The following is a 14,804-nucleotide window of genomic DNA, read 5'->3' on the forward strand; positions in this document are numbered from 1 at the left end:
TTGCTCTCACCTGAGAGTCGGTAATGAAGCACATGGCGCTGGCATCGTAGCCGTTAGGATGAGGGCGAGTGTTTCCTTTCACCAAGTTCAACTGCTGAAAAACGAATAACGATCTGTTTACAAAATAAACATCAAACCATAAATACTTTGTACAATACTTGACCTTTGAACTTGTCTGTCCTGGTCAGGTGTTCCAGAGACGTCGTGACGGGTCAGTGGACTTCTACAGGAACTGGACTCAGTATGAAGACGGCTTTGGTGACGTCAGCGGGGAGTTCTGGCTGGGTAGGTTGTTGAGTCTGTCTTTCTTTCTATCCAACATTTAACATTTCGGTGTTTGAACTACAGTCAGTGGCTCTTGTGTAACACGGTTACTGTGTTGTTGTGTCATTATGTAGGATGTTTAGTGTAACATGTAACGTTTATGTGATGTCACTCTGTGGGACGTGTGTGGGTCACTTTTTCTTCAATTAAATGTGTCTACGTCTAACCTTTACAAATATTGCTCTTTATATCTATAATAATATATATAGCGCCACTATTTTGTTGTACTGAGAATTCCACACGAGTCTATATATATATCTCGTTGTCTCTTGATGCTCAAAGTTACTGTCATAAATTAAATATTTGCTCTTAAACTACCAGGATAGAGGTTTTACCCGTTTATACTTCCATGGTTGTCAAAGACTCGTAAGGCAGAAACAGAAACAGATAACATTAAATCACGTGACATAAAGTCCATGTCTTGTCTCAGGTTTATCAAGGCTTCACACCCTGACCAAAGGGAGACCCACCCGACTGCGTGTAGACCTTGGAGAGAAGAATGGACATTGTCACTACGCTGAGTACTCGACATTCAGGGTGGACGGTCCTGAGACAAACTACACACTGACCGTGTCCGGCTACTCGGGTGACGCGGGTACGTGACCTTTAGACAGTAAGATAAACTTAGTAGCATGCAGGTGTCTAACTAGTCGGGTATCTCCCGGTATTCCAGGAACTTAGAGCAGGACACAGACATGAAGGTGAGTAGCACGTGAAGACTTACAACAAGTGGGGGTGTGGCGGACATCACTGACTGACCCCCGGTCACCGTCCGTCACCACTAAGGTCACAGTCACAGCTTGCACCAACCTGTGTCTGACTGTGAGCAATGTGAACAAGATGTGACTGATTCCCTAAACACCCTGGGTGGTAGAGGTACATGTCTTACTGTAGCCAGCTCTCTGATCGTTTCTAAACTCTGTAACAATCACTGATAATAGGTTCACAATCAAACCACAAATGTCCATCTACGAAGGTGAGGTAGTGTGTGTGATTGTTTGAGTGTGTAGTGTGAATAATGTGTGTGATGTAAAGTGTGAGAATAACATGTGTGTGTTGTGTGAAATGATTGTAGAGTTTTAGTTATAGTGTAGTTATAGTATAAAGTGTCTATAGTGTGTGTGTGTGTGCAGTGTGTGTTGTGTGTGTGTGCAGTGTGTGTGTGTGTGTGTGTGTGTGTGTGTGTTGCAGTGTGTGTGTGTGTACAGTGTGTGTGTGTGTTTGTGGGTGTGTGTGTGTGCAGTGTGTGTGCAGTGTGTGTGTGGTGTGCAGTGTGTGTGTGTGTTTGTGCAGTGTGTGTGTGTGTGTGTGTGTGTGTGTGTGTGCAGTGTGTGTGTGTGTGTACAGTGGTGTGTGTGTGTGCAGTGTGTGTGTGTGCAGTGTGTGTGTGTGTGTGTTTGTGCAGTGTGTGTGTGCAGTGGTGTGTGTGTGTGTGTGTGTGTGTGTGTGTGTGTGTGTGTGTGTTTGTGCAGTGTGTGTGTGTGTGCAGTGTGTGTTTTGTGTGTCTGTGTGTGTTTTGTGTGTGCAGGGTGTGTGTGTGTGTGTGTTAGTGTGTGTGTTTGTGTGTGTGTGTGTGCAGTGTGTTTGTGCAGTGTGTGTGTGTGTGTGTGTGTGTGTGTGTGTTTGTCAGTGTGTTTGTGCAGTGTGGTGCAGTGTGTGTGTGTGTGTGTGTGTGTGTGTGTGTTTGTGCAGTGTGTGTGTGTGTGCAGTGTGTGTTTGTGTGTCTGTGTGTGTGTTTGTGGTGCAGTGTGTGTGTGTTGTGTAGTGTGTGTGTTGTGTGTGTGTGTGTGCAGTGTTTGTGCAGTGTGTGTGTGTGTGTGTGTTTGTGCAGTGTGTGGTGTGTGTTTGTGCAGTGTGTGTGTGTGTGTGTGTGTGTGGTTTGTGCAGTGTGTGTGTGTGTGTGTGTGTGTTTGTGCAGTGTGTGTGTGTGTGTGTGTGTTTGTGCAGTGTGTGTGTGTGTTGTGTGTGTGTGTGTGTTTGTGCAGTGTGTGTGTGTGTGTGTGTGTTGTGCAGTGTGTGGTTGTGCAGTGTGTGTGTGTGTGTGTGTGTGTGTTTGTGCAGTGTGTGTGTGTGTGTGTGTGTGTGTGTGTGTGTGTGTGTGCAGTGTGTTTGTGTGTGTGTGTTTGTGTGTGTGTGTTTGTGTGTGTGTGTGTTTGTGCAGTGTGTGTGTGTGTTGGTGTGTGTGTGTGTGCAGTGTGTGTGTGTGTGTCAGTGTGTGTGTGCAGTGTGTGTGTGTGTGTGTGTGTGTGTGTGTGTGTGTGTGTGTGTGTGTGTGTGTGTGTGTTTGTTCAGTGTGTGTGTGCAGTGTGTGTAACCCTGCTGTAGACAAGTGTAGCCCTAATGTTGTCTGTAAGACAATAACAACACAAAAGCACACAAACCTACAACATGTGACTGTTACTATCTGTATGCACATGTGAAAACTAACGTTTATAATTCTACATTTATATATTGTTTGTAATGTAAAGCAAGTGCAATATAAATATTAACATGTTTGTGCTATTGTTATTATTGCTAATTTATTCCTTTCAGTAGTGCTGGCATGTATTTCTTCTTCATCGGAATCTGATGAAGACCACTGTCTGAAACTGAACAAAAACCATCCGTGGTTTCTTATCTTTTATGATAAACTATACAAGAACATCAATAAGAAAATATTGTTTATACATTTCGTGTCATTCTTCTTCTCGTTTCTAATCAACCGAGTGAAGGACTATGACGCAATTTTTCTGTCTTATTAATAACATATACACAGCTTTGTGTTTAAAGATAATTGAGTGTGTGTGTTTACAGGTGAGAGCATGGAGAATCACAACAACCAGAGTTTTACAACGTTTGACCGAGACAACGACAAGGACTCTGGCAACTGTGCCTCTAAATATCACGGCGCCTGGTGGTACAGAATCTGTCACCTCTCGAACCTCAACGGCCGATACAAGGGTAACGGGGCCTCGGGTTATGACGGCATCAGCTGGTATTACACCCACAATGACTATAGGAGCTTCACCTTCAGCGAGATGAAAGTACAACCAGTGTAACACCGCCTTGTCTCCTGTACTCTCACTGCTTACACCCTCAGTCTACTGTACACCACACGTGACACTCGTGATGTCACCTCAGTGCAGATGGCTGGTCTCGCAACTTGATGATGTTGCTAAATTTATTTCAATCTAGTTTTGCATGCGTAAATCAAGACGATTTAAAAGTAAACAAGTGTTAATTTTCAATCATAAAATTAAAATATTTATTGTGGGTAAAAATAACCGATGGTTTCATCTTGAAAATAATACAAAAGCACAGAGACTGATTGTATCAAATACTGTTGTTTATTTGTGTCACTGATGACAACAACACAAGACTTAAATTGCATCAAAGAAAATTTTGATGAAGTTCCACTGTGTCCTTGGTTTTCCTGTATTTAACTGAAAGCTTAGACAGATAAGTAGACTTTTCAAATAAACAAATATAATGATTGTCAAAGGTAAATTGATATTGATATAAAAGGAATTAAAGTTGCAAGCAATATTGTTGGTATTTATTTACTCATTTTACTAAAGAACATAACTCACAACAAACTCATTGTTACTTCCCGTTAAAAAAATTATATTATCACACCTGTAGTTTAGATATCACATGCATCATTAAATTTTAGGAACCTCGAAAAATCCCTCTTTTTTTTGTCTACAATTAAAAGCTGAAAAAGCCTTCGCGCTAGCAAAAGGAACAGACACACCTGACAATACCTGTGTATTCTCTCTCTATCTTTCTCTCTCTCATATCACCCGCTTTTTTTCCCAAAGCTACATGTAGTTCGAATCCTTGGATTGCCTGCCGAGGTTTCATGTACATCACACTAAACGGTCCTTGTTGACTAGTAAACAATCCCTGTCACAATAGACAGAAAGCCTGATCTTTGTGTCTTTTCTAATTTTCTCTCCTTGATGCATTTGTTTTATAGTAAAGTTGTTTTTCCATTTCCTATCGAAAGATAGAGAACTAGATCAAAACAAAATAACTGTGTTTACTCTATTAGCCGCGTAAATAAAGATTTGTAAGCTACCTCTCCTTCACGCAATATATATTACCTCAAGACTAACCTCCAGGGTTGGTTTGTTTTCTTCCTACTGTGCGTTCACGGGTTATCTGGGATAGTCACTAAAGCCTGGATTAACATTAATTAGCTTTTATAAATATTTTTGAGACATATCTCGCTGTCTCAAGTTTAGGCACAATTCGTTATTCCTTAGCCAGCGAACGAGGTGTCAACAGACCATGTTGGTTATTATGGGATGGTATTTCCACGTCAGCAAGACGTCATCTTTCTAGATTTCTCCGACACAACTGCTAGAAATTGTCTTCTTCCTTCATTCTTATGGTTTGTAAGATCAGTACAGTTACACTGAGCGACAAAAAACTAATTTTATAGAACTACATGTTGTAACGTCTGTGGGTGTGTACGTGTGTGTGTGCGTGTGTCTAGAAGGAAACGTTAAATTGTATTCTATAAATAACGATTAGAGGCAGAGAGAAAGGGAGCGAGACACAGAGAGGCACAGAGCGCAATGAGAGAGAAAGAAAGAGAGGCAGACAGAACACAGTGAGAGAGAGAGGGGGAGAAACAGAGAGAACAAAGAGAGACAAAGAGAAAGAAAGAGGCACAGAGAGAACACAGTAAGAGAAAGAGAAGGAGAGACAGTGAGACACCGAGAGCAGAGAGAGAGAGACAGAGCGCAGGTGTTGTCAAGCACCTATCGCCTTTAGTCAGCGTGTCTGTGTTTGTACACTTCACTTTGAAAGAGAAATAGTTTGTGTTTGCTGCATGTGTGTCACAGATGTGATATTGTCATCATCGTTATCATCAGCGACTGTGTACGATACAAGAGAGCGAATAGAAAGAACACATCAATGTAGTGACGTCTAGTCAACAGTGTAAATAAACAACAAGACTGTCATGGAGCCAGGTGTGCACTGAATAACTACACACTCCCCACATTACAACACCAACAGGTAAATCCGCACAATTAGCTTGTTAGAACAAAATATAATTGAAAGAAAATAAGCAATAGAAGGAATACATGTATACAGCAAATTAGTTCAATGCTTGTTTGATAATTATTCTCTGTAAACTTCACTATCTGGCTGTCGCTCATGCACGACCGTAGTTACAAAATGGGTTTACTACAGAGAAACAGAGACAGAGAGGGACAGACAGCGAGAGACAGAGATACAGGTAAATACAATACTAGACAGGTAGAGGCAGAGAGAGAGAGACAGAGACAGAGACAGAGATAGTCGTATGATCAGGTTAGTGTCTTGACTGTTTGTACGCAAGAAACAAAATATTAAAATAATTTTTGGTTCACAATGGTGTGAGATAAATGTGATATTATCAATTGCCGTTATCATAATTAAAGACGCATTTACACATAAAGGGAGGGAATAGAGAATATAAAGGGAAGTAATTGCATAAAGTCAAGCGTGTAAACGATGGCTAACACTGAAACATAAAATTGTAATTCCGTTTTGCAAATGCCGATCAATTATTCATAATACTTCAATTTATGGATGAGAACAGTGTGCTGTGAATATACTCAAATATTTATGATTGAATTTCTTTAAATTATAAACTTATTGATTGATACAAGTAAAACTAAATCTTAGAGAAACAATACAACAGTTTTAGTGTAATATCAGACCACAATCAAGACCACCATCAGAGTAAACAAAGTTGGTTACTAACACGACGAGAGCAGCATGCACTGAGTGACCTCGTCAGTGAAACCTGTCGTGTACGCCGACTGACCGTGACAACAGTGAGACCACAGGAGACAAGGCGATGCTAGGCTGGTCTCAGTTTCATCTCAGAGAACGAGAAGCTTCTCCAATCTTGGTATTTCAGATACCAACTGACGCCGTAGGTATCCACGTGGTACTGACCGTTGAGGTTGGCGTTGTAACAGCCTCGGAACCACCAGGCAGCTTTAAAATACACAGCGCAGTTGAGAGTGTCGGATTTGTCATTGTCGCGGTCAAAGGTTGAAAACATGTCTCCTTCATGATAAGTCAGGCTGTCACTGTAAACACAACATGAGCAGTCCACAGCAGTCAGCTATATATGTACATTGTTCAGCAATATGTCGATATTATAACTGTCTGCCATCATGAGAATACCAGAGGCCGCCCCTTGGTTTTAAAGTTACGGACACAATGAGACAATGATGAGGAGTGACAGTCACCCACCAAGCCAGCCAGACAGACAGTCACGCTTGTTGTTCATTGTCTGCACACGTACCTGCATCACCCGAGTAGCCAGATGTGAACAGTCTGTAGTTTGTGTCAGGACCATCCACTCTGAAGGACGAGTACTCAGCATAGATACGTTTTCCATTCTTCTCTCCCAGGTCGACACGGAGTCACTGTGGTCTCTTGAGTAGCAAGTGCAGGTTGGATAACCCTGAGGGTAGACATCAAAGGTTGGAACGTGAATAAGTCATGAATAAGATATCACAATATCCGTTATACAGGGAATCTTCGACTTGGTATTTTTCATTAGTTTTTTTATCTTTAAAATTAATTTTACCAAACTCTTATCAACAAGAGAAGAAGACTAATGACACTCAGATGAATCTCTCTCTCTCTTTTCAACATATTTGCGATGGCGGTATCCGGTATCTTTGTTAGATATGAATACTGAAAGTTTTATCTTTTAACATACATCTACTATCTTCAAAATGTATTGTTAAAAATATAAATAAAAAGAAAAATATACTCTGCATATAGTTAAAAGCGTTCTTACTCAAGCTGGATATTCTAAGTTAATATCCAAAGTTTGAAATTTGAACACTAGTGTCTGTCGCTTCCTTCGTCGTATTCTTTTGTTCGTTTTCCTTCCTCCGTTTCTTTTTTTTTTTCTTTATCTCCTCCTCATTCTTTATTATTATTATTATTATTATTAGTATTATCCGAGGAAGCACAGATATTTAAACAAACTGCAACATGTGGGATTTTCTTAAACAACAAAGAACGGAAACTTTTTCATTGCTTTATAATCCCACGTTTTATATTTTCATTCCAGGAGGAAAACCAGGAAGACAGAGATAATTAAAAAAGACATCTCACCCAGCAGAACTCCCGGTGACGTCACCAAAGCGTTTTCAATTACTACCGTCCAGTTCCTGTAGAAGTCAAACAGAACCGTCACGCGTCTTGGAACACCTGACCGTGACAGACAAGGTCGTTACCTTGGAAACGTGAGAACTATGTCTGTCCATGTTTGAACTCACTTGGTCACGTGCCTGCTAAACACGTCTCATCGAACATCTGATATAAATAAAGCGACTGCCTCGTGATCACATTTCTAAAAATTGTTTTAGGATCATTATACACTGTAATGCTAAACTTTAACATTATACACTATAATGCTATACTATAACATTATACACTATAATGCTATACTATAACATTATACACTATAATGCTATACTTTAACAGTATACACTATAATGCTATACTTTAACATTATACACTATAATGCTATACTATAACATTATACACTATAATGCTATACTTTAACAGTATACACTATAATGCTATACTTTAACATTATACACCATAATGCTATACTATAACATTATACACTATAATGCTATACTATAACATTATACACTATAATGCTATACTTTAACATTATACACTATAATGCTATACTATAACATTATACACTATAATGCTATACTTTAACAGTATACACTATAATGCTATACTTTAACATTATACACTATAATGCTATACTATAACATTATACACTATAATGCTATACTTTAACAGTATACACTATAATGCTATACTATAACAATATACACTATAATGCTATACTTTAACAGTATACACTATAATGCTATACGATACTGACTGTGTTAAGACCAGTAACAAGCTACAATAAATACTTTGAAAACAGCCTTTACAATCCCTTTAAAGTCGGAATTAACATTTATTACCCTTTCTAAATATTTCTGAAACATATCTCACTGTCTTAGGATTAGACACAAATCGTTATACCTGAAATGTAATCAGATGTGTAGCACACTAGCTAAGGTAATCACATGTTACACAATCATAAAGAAACATACCAGCCAGCCACCATCACCAGAGTCCATGTCACACCACACTCTCAGTTTCTCTCTTGTTTCTGGCAGTTGAATGGAGTAGACACCCTGACTTGCCTCCTACTGACTGCAAGTCTCGACATGGACTCTGTCAAACAAACTGCTTGTCATTAAAGCATCAGTTGTATCAACATTATTACTCATCACATTACAGGTAACTAAGATCACAATAAACACACCACTTACAGTACAACCCTGACTGTTTAACTGACATTACAGGGACTGGGTTACATGTTGTTACAGTAAAGACTGCACTTTAAACATTATTTGGTGTAACACAGAAGATTATTTTAGTAAATATTTGCTGCTTTGTTAATTAAACCAACAATCTTACAAGGACAGTTCTTGACAAAATAAATGTATTTGTGATGTCAGTGTAGAGGGTGGCTGGTGGTCCGGAGGTGAATTACATTTAGGGGGGGAGATGCACACTGACGTCTACAAAAAGTCCTCGGTTGTGATTGGTTAGTTCAGGTCAGGGTCCTCATTGAGGCAGGTCTATATGAGCATTGCAAACAGTGTAGCTCAGTAAAGGGTACATGAGTCTAACTCTGTGAGGGGCATAGAAGTTTAGCTGTGTGAGGGGTGTATAAGGGCAAAGCTGATTCTGTAACAAAGGAAAAGACATCTGCCGGCTGTCTTCCTGCATCTGGTTGAGTTTAGAGGAGAAAGTTCACTAGTCATACCATTCTCCAAACCACCATCACTCAGTTGAATCAGTTCATGAGATCTTTAAGCTTACTCTACTAACTTTTCTCTCCATCAAGCTATGTATGACACAATGGATGTAAAACTAAAGCAATAATCATTAGACCTGCAAGTGTTCTCACTACCAGTGAGGTACTGAAGCTACTTAACAGTCTCAGAACATTTTTTTAAATTTGAAAAAAACAGACAATGCTTATATTTAAATAAAAGCAGATAATTTGATGTAACAAATAATGTCAGTATGATGTAACTTACCAGGAACTCGACACGTGGCATCAGTTCCGGATAAAATGAAGGGAGACCTGCAGACACATCTACCCGACACACACTGACTGTTAGGTTCAGGGCAAACCGAGTTGATGTTGCAGGGTGTGTTTGTACACTGAGGTCCAGGATATAAGGTGGGAAACTGCAGGCAGGTGTTCTCTGGTAGTGGGTCAGCCCTCCACTGGTCTGAGGAAACCACTCTGACTGAGCCTGGAGCGAGGTGACGCTCATGAAGCAGACAGCGCCCTCCTGTGACTAACAGTGAAGAAAAGTACAGTCAGTACTTACACTACATCAGTAGATTGTAGTAAACACAGGAAGTCAGCATCCAGGGTTGTGTTGGACGATTATGCTCCTTATTATAATGGATTCTATATATATATACAATTTGTTTCCAAGTATTCAAAGTGAACTAACCATTGATCATTAAATTGTAAATTAATGAATTACTGACAGAAAATGTAACCAAAACTGTATAACTATAAACATTGATTACACTAAACTAACCCTCAACGTAAGTGTCAAACTACAATTCAAGTTGCTGGGGTGGAGAGAGAAAATGAAAGCGAGTGAACTAGTCACATCCGTGAGACATGGTCAGTTTGTTTAGGCCTATGACCAGTACCGTCAGACAAACCTCTGAAGTCAAAGGACAGACAAACTCTGGTCTGGACACACAGGTTGGTGCAGGTCTGCAAACTGACTCCATCCGTGTCACGATACTGTGTCCCTTATTCCGCTGTCAGGTACTCCGTGAGGTGGTGTGCAGGTGAGCGGACTACATGCTGATACACATTACTGTAGTTAATAATATGTATATACACACAACTAACTCTAGAAGTTTGAATAAAGTATACAAATAGTCCAAATATAGTCCAAAATTATTTTCCTTAACCTGAAGGCTTTTTATCGTGTATAAACATTATTATAAATCACTGTCTGAGTTTAATGTCAAATGTAAACACAAGAAGCATCAAACTGGACTCAAACTTCTAACATGTCGCCTCCCTTAGTGTGCGATGGTGAACATCTGACATTGAAACTCTGTTCCTCTGGTTGGGAGCACATTTCTGACCTCTAACCCTCCTCACTGACTGGTGCTCGCTAACTTATTTACGTACAAAATAAGAAAAAATCCACGAGATTTCGTTGTTAAAATGGGCCTAAAATAAGCGACCTGGAATAATAGGCTATTCAAAGACAGAGTTCTAATCCACTAGACTGTCCGAACCACTTAATACTCACTCTCAGAGCACGTGTAGTCACTTGTTGAGAAGAAGAATCCACGTAGACAGCGGCACCTGTTTAGAAAGCACATGGACTTTTCCTGACGACACTCGTCGTCGATGACACAGGCGGCCTTGTACCAGTCGTTCAGCATGGAGGAGGGAGCAAGGCCTCTCGTCTGTCAACTTGTGACAATTTTTTTGACCAGCGGGGAGACGAAGTACACGCTGACACCTGTTTTCTGTGTCAAGGACTGAATTGAGTCTGTGTGGCGCGTGCATTTAATTAATGAACCTGAAGTGTCAGTCAAGGTGAAGGCCAAGCACGTGGCATCTTCAATGCAAGATGGGAGGCAGTCCTCTGTGGAGGTGACAGTAGAGATGTTAGACTGAGAACTAGAGTTGACAGCCACCGTGGTGTTGTGTAGTTTTACAAATGTCTCCAGTTTGTCAACTAACATGGTGGTGTGCCACTTGGGGTCGCTCACTGCTCTCTGAATGTCGCCAGCACTGAACACGTGACAATTGTTGCTGAGGTTTGTCTGTCTACACTCAGGACAAAAACTCACAGCCACGCAGCCTAAAAGCTGATAGCATCCCTCAACACACTGGTCAGCGGACTCAGCGGCTCTGTCTTCCGACTTACCCATCAACTTTGTGGAAAGCAGTGTCTTACCTGAACAACCTTCACACTCACCTGTCAGGTCTTGTCTCTTTACAGTCCAACAGTACTTTGTCTTGACAGCCAGGATGTTGTTCCTGATCCTGACGTGGTCAATACCATAACTGCCAATGAGACTCGAGTTACCATGAGGGTGTCTGAGAAGAGAACCTCCACAGAGGTCAGGTCATAGTGGATGGCGGAGGGTTGATCCTTCGCTGCTGTCAACCACGTCAGACTGTTACCTGCATAAGACAGAGGAACACCTACAACATCGTTTGTTGTCTCCACTTCATTTTTGAAACTCGTTTGCTGCCTTTTTGCTGATCAAGAGGTCAAGGTCGGGGTTGTCCAAATAGCGCAGCAGCCACATAGCTGGCAGCTGTTCTCACGTGACCTCCGTGAGGTTCCGATAAACCTTATCCTCCATCTTGTGCACGACTGTTATCGAGGCCCCAAAGCGGGCCCGTGACACGAAGTGTGTGCCGTAGGTGTCAAGGAACTTCAGGTACATGTCCTCGTCATCAGTGTTGTTGAGGCTTAATGATCCAGTCCACGAAACGATGAATGAAAAGATGGCGGTTCCAGAGTAGCAGCTTCACGTGATAGATACTGCACACAGCTGTTGACAGACCAGGACATTTTGTTTCAGTTCCGCGGGAACTTTAGAAAGTGTTGGCTGGCCGAGAAGGAGGCCCCACTTATCAGCACCGAGTCGCGCCGGTGCCAGTCAGCAGCGTGGTCAGGTCGTACGGCGGTCTCCACCACCGTCGACGTAAACGACGTGTCACATGACACATCGTGGGACAGAACCACGGGGTGGCCCGCCATTGTCCCCCATCACTGACTTTGGGCAGAAAAGATGGGAAAAGTAAAGTCCGGATCATATCCTAGTGTCAGAGGGCATCCCTTGAGACTGTTGTAGCCAAACAGCGCGTAGTCCATGCCATTGGATTGTAGCTGGACTTGTTGTGAGGGGGCGCTGCAAGGAAACTTCATTATAGTAGGTATAATGCGGGTAGAAAGTATCTTATGGACTATCAGGAATAGAAATATTACTTTTAAATCACAACAAAGAACAACATACCTGCCGCTGTTCTGAACATGAAGGCAAGAGAGCACAGACAGAAGTATCAGGAGTAAAATCATTGTCGTCCACATGTTGACCACCTGTAGCGACAAGAGAGTAAAGATGTATTGTCTACCCGTAATGAAGGCTACTTGCGTGTTTTGTGGTGTTTTGTAGTAAATATTTTTTTCCTGACAGAACACACACTCCACGTATTGAAACATTTTTTTACACAGCTAGGGGCGTCTTGCTCCAGAAGAGGCATCAGGGATTATTTTTACGAGACATCACATGTTTAATGTGTAATTTAAGGAATCGTCTGTCCTTACAAACTCTGCCCACTGCGCGTGTTTTTAAGTTTTACATACAGGTGGATACATCTCGTGCAAAATCATGAAACTTCCTTCTAGCACAATGGCGATGATGTTATACAAAGTACAGGTCGGTACAATAACACTAAAAGCATAATAACAGTTATAGGAGAGATCTGTCTGTGCATTCGGGTAAATTCTTTCCATTATGTGTTTGGGGCGGCCTTCAGCAGAAACGCCTACAATCAAAAAGGTGATGGAGAAAATAATTAAAATGAGTTAGAAGAAAGGGAAACTTTTTTTCAGGCGACTGAGATACAGACCAACGGAAAACCCACGTACAGAACTTTTGTTGTTTGTAGAAAGTACGTGTGTCAGCGACGACATGTGTGTGTGTGTGTGTGTGTATGTGTGTAGTGTATGTCTGTGTGGTGTATGTCTGTGTGGTGTTTGTCTGTGTGTATTTCTGTGGTGTATATGGAGTATTTAACCTAAGGTCAAACACGCAGACAAACATAAATTATCTATAGTTCAAGCAGTGATGAAAATAATTCACATTTAGGTCAAAAACAGAGTAACATAATGAACCTGTAGGTAGGACAGTGACTACAACTACTTACCTTCAGATGGTCTTTACAAGCGCTGCCACTGACAGGACGTCCCGCCGAAGCCAGTGTCTGGAAGGAGGAGAGATTTGAACCTTTTATAGTCTTCACATCTGGCAGGGGGGATAACGCAGGACACAGGGAGACAACAACCACGACAGCATCATGCACAACACACGCACGCACACCCTTCACACACACACACACCTGTCCCACACACACACACGGACCAAGCACAGGCTCTAATACATGAAGTGCACGTGTCAACAGCTCCCTGAGGTTGGCGAGCGAGCAACGTGTGAACAGACGACAACAACAGTCACAACGTCACCGCCGCAACAAGACCTACCGACATACAACAAACAACCTACTGTCTCTCAGATACCATTCAATCACTCAAACACACACGCAGACATTCATAGAGACACACACAAATGATCCTTTACACACACGTACAGCAATGCCCATATAAGGTACGGACAATATACACGCACGTGCGCGCACCCACATACACATAATATGCAATGGGTGACGACAGAAACATAGGATTAAACTAGTGTAGTTTACTGACAGCTTAACCTGAAACCTTTATTACAGATATTGCATTGTGTACTCGTGCTGTTTCTGTCGTTATTTATTTACATTTTAAACAAATTCTTACAAAGGAGGGGCTCCCATTGTTACACTGGTCAAAACTTGTCACCTCTACAGCTGCAGCTAAAAGGTCGTGGGTTCAGAGTTTATCTCGTGCACCTACTGACTGTGGCAGGTGTTGGTAGAACAAAATATTCAGGTATGATATATAATGATATAGTGTCATTGAACTTTTTACCTATGCTACCAGCAAATAAATAACTTGTTTATCACAGTAGAGGTCATCCTGTAACAAATGAAAGTGTGCAACAATATTTTTCTGCTTTAAATGAATATTAATTAGACACTTTATAGCGAAACTGATTGCAATATTTTATTTGCCTTTTAATACTAACGCACGTACATGCGCGATTACAGGTGTCTGAGGTCAGCCAGCGAACGAGGTGTCAACAGACCTCAACACCACCGACATCATCACATCATCACACGAGGGCAAAGTGCATCGGGAGGTGTGACGAGACATCACTCAAATACTGTGTGTGACCCCGTCTTCACACCGCTGACTGCTACACACTGAATAACATAACTGGTGACACACACACTCACGCGCACACACACACACGTGCAACTTCTTTGACCTGACTTTTAATATTTTACTGCCCTAAAAAGTCATCTTGAAGTCTTGACTGTTACTTTATGTAATCAAACTGGAAATTATTCAGATATATTATGGCAATGTGTAGGACAATAAGAAGTAAAGCAGGACATGAGGTCAACCAAGTACCGAAAAGGTAAGGACCTGCTTGCCGGCGTCTTCAACAGTTTCATTCTGTTAGAGGAAGCAGAGTTAGGAATCTTCTTGTAAACATCATAG

At 41.3% G+C, this 14,804-nt stretch overlaps 1 protein-coding gene across 1 annotated transcript in view; it reads left to right on the forward strand.

The window, feature by feature from the left end:
* The window catches only part of LOC112568968, a 72,466-nt gene that overhangs the window by 23,954 nt on the left and 33,708 nt on the right, over window positions 1–14,804 (forward strand). Inside the window, exon 7 of the mRNA XM_025246566.1 lies at window positions 189–285. Coding sequence (XP_025102351.1) covers window positions 189–285 — 97 coding nt within the window. The remainder of the gene's footprint in view (window positions 1–188; window positions 286–14,804) is intronic.

This window comes from Pomacea canaliculata, linkage group LG7 (genome assembly GCF_003073045.1).
Source record: "Pomacea canaliculata isolate SZHN2017 linkage group LG7, ASM307304v1, whole genome shotgun sequence".
Taxonomy (NCBI): domain Eukaryota; kingdom Metazoa; phylum Mollusca; class Gastropoda; order Architaenioglossa; family Ampullariidae; genus Pomacea; species Pomacea canaliculata.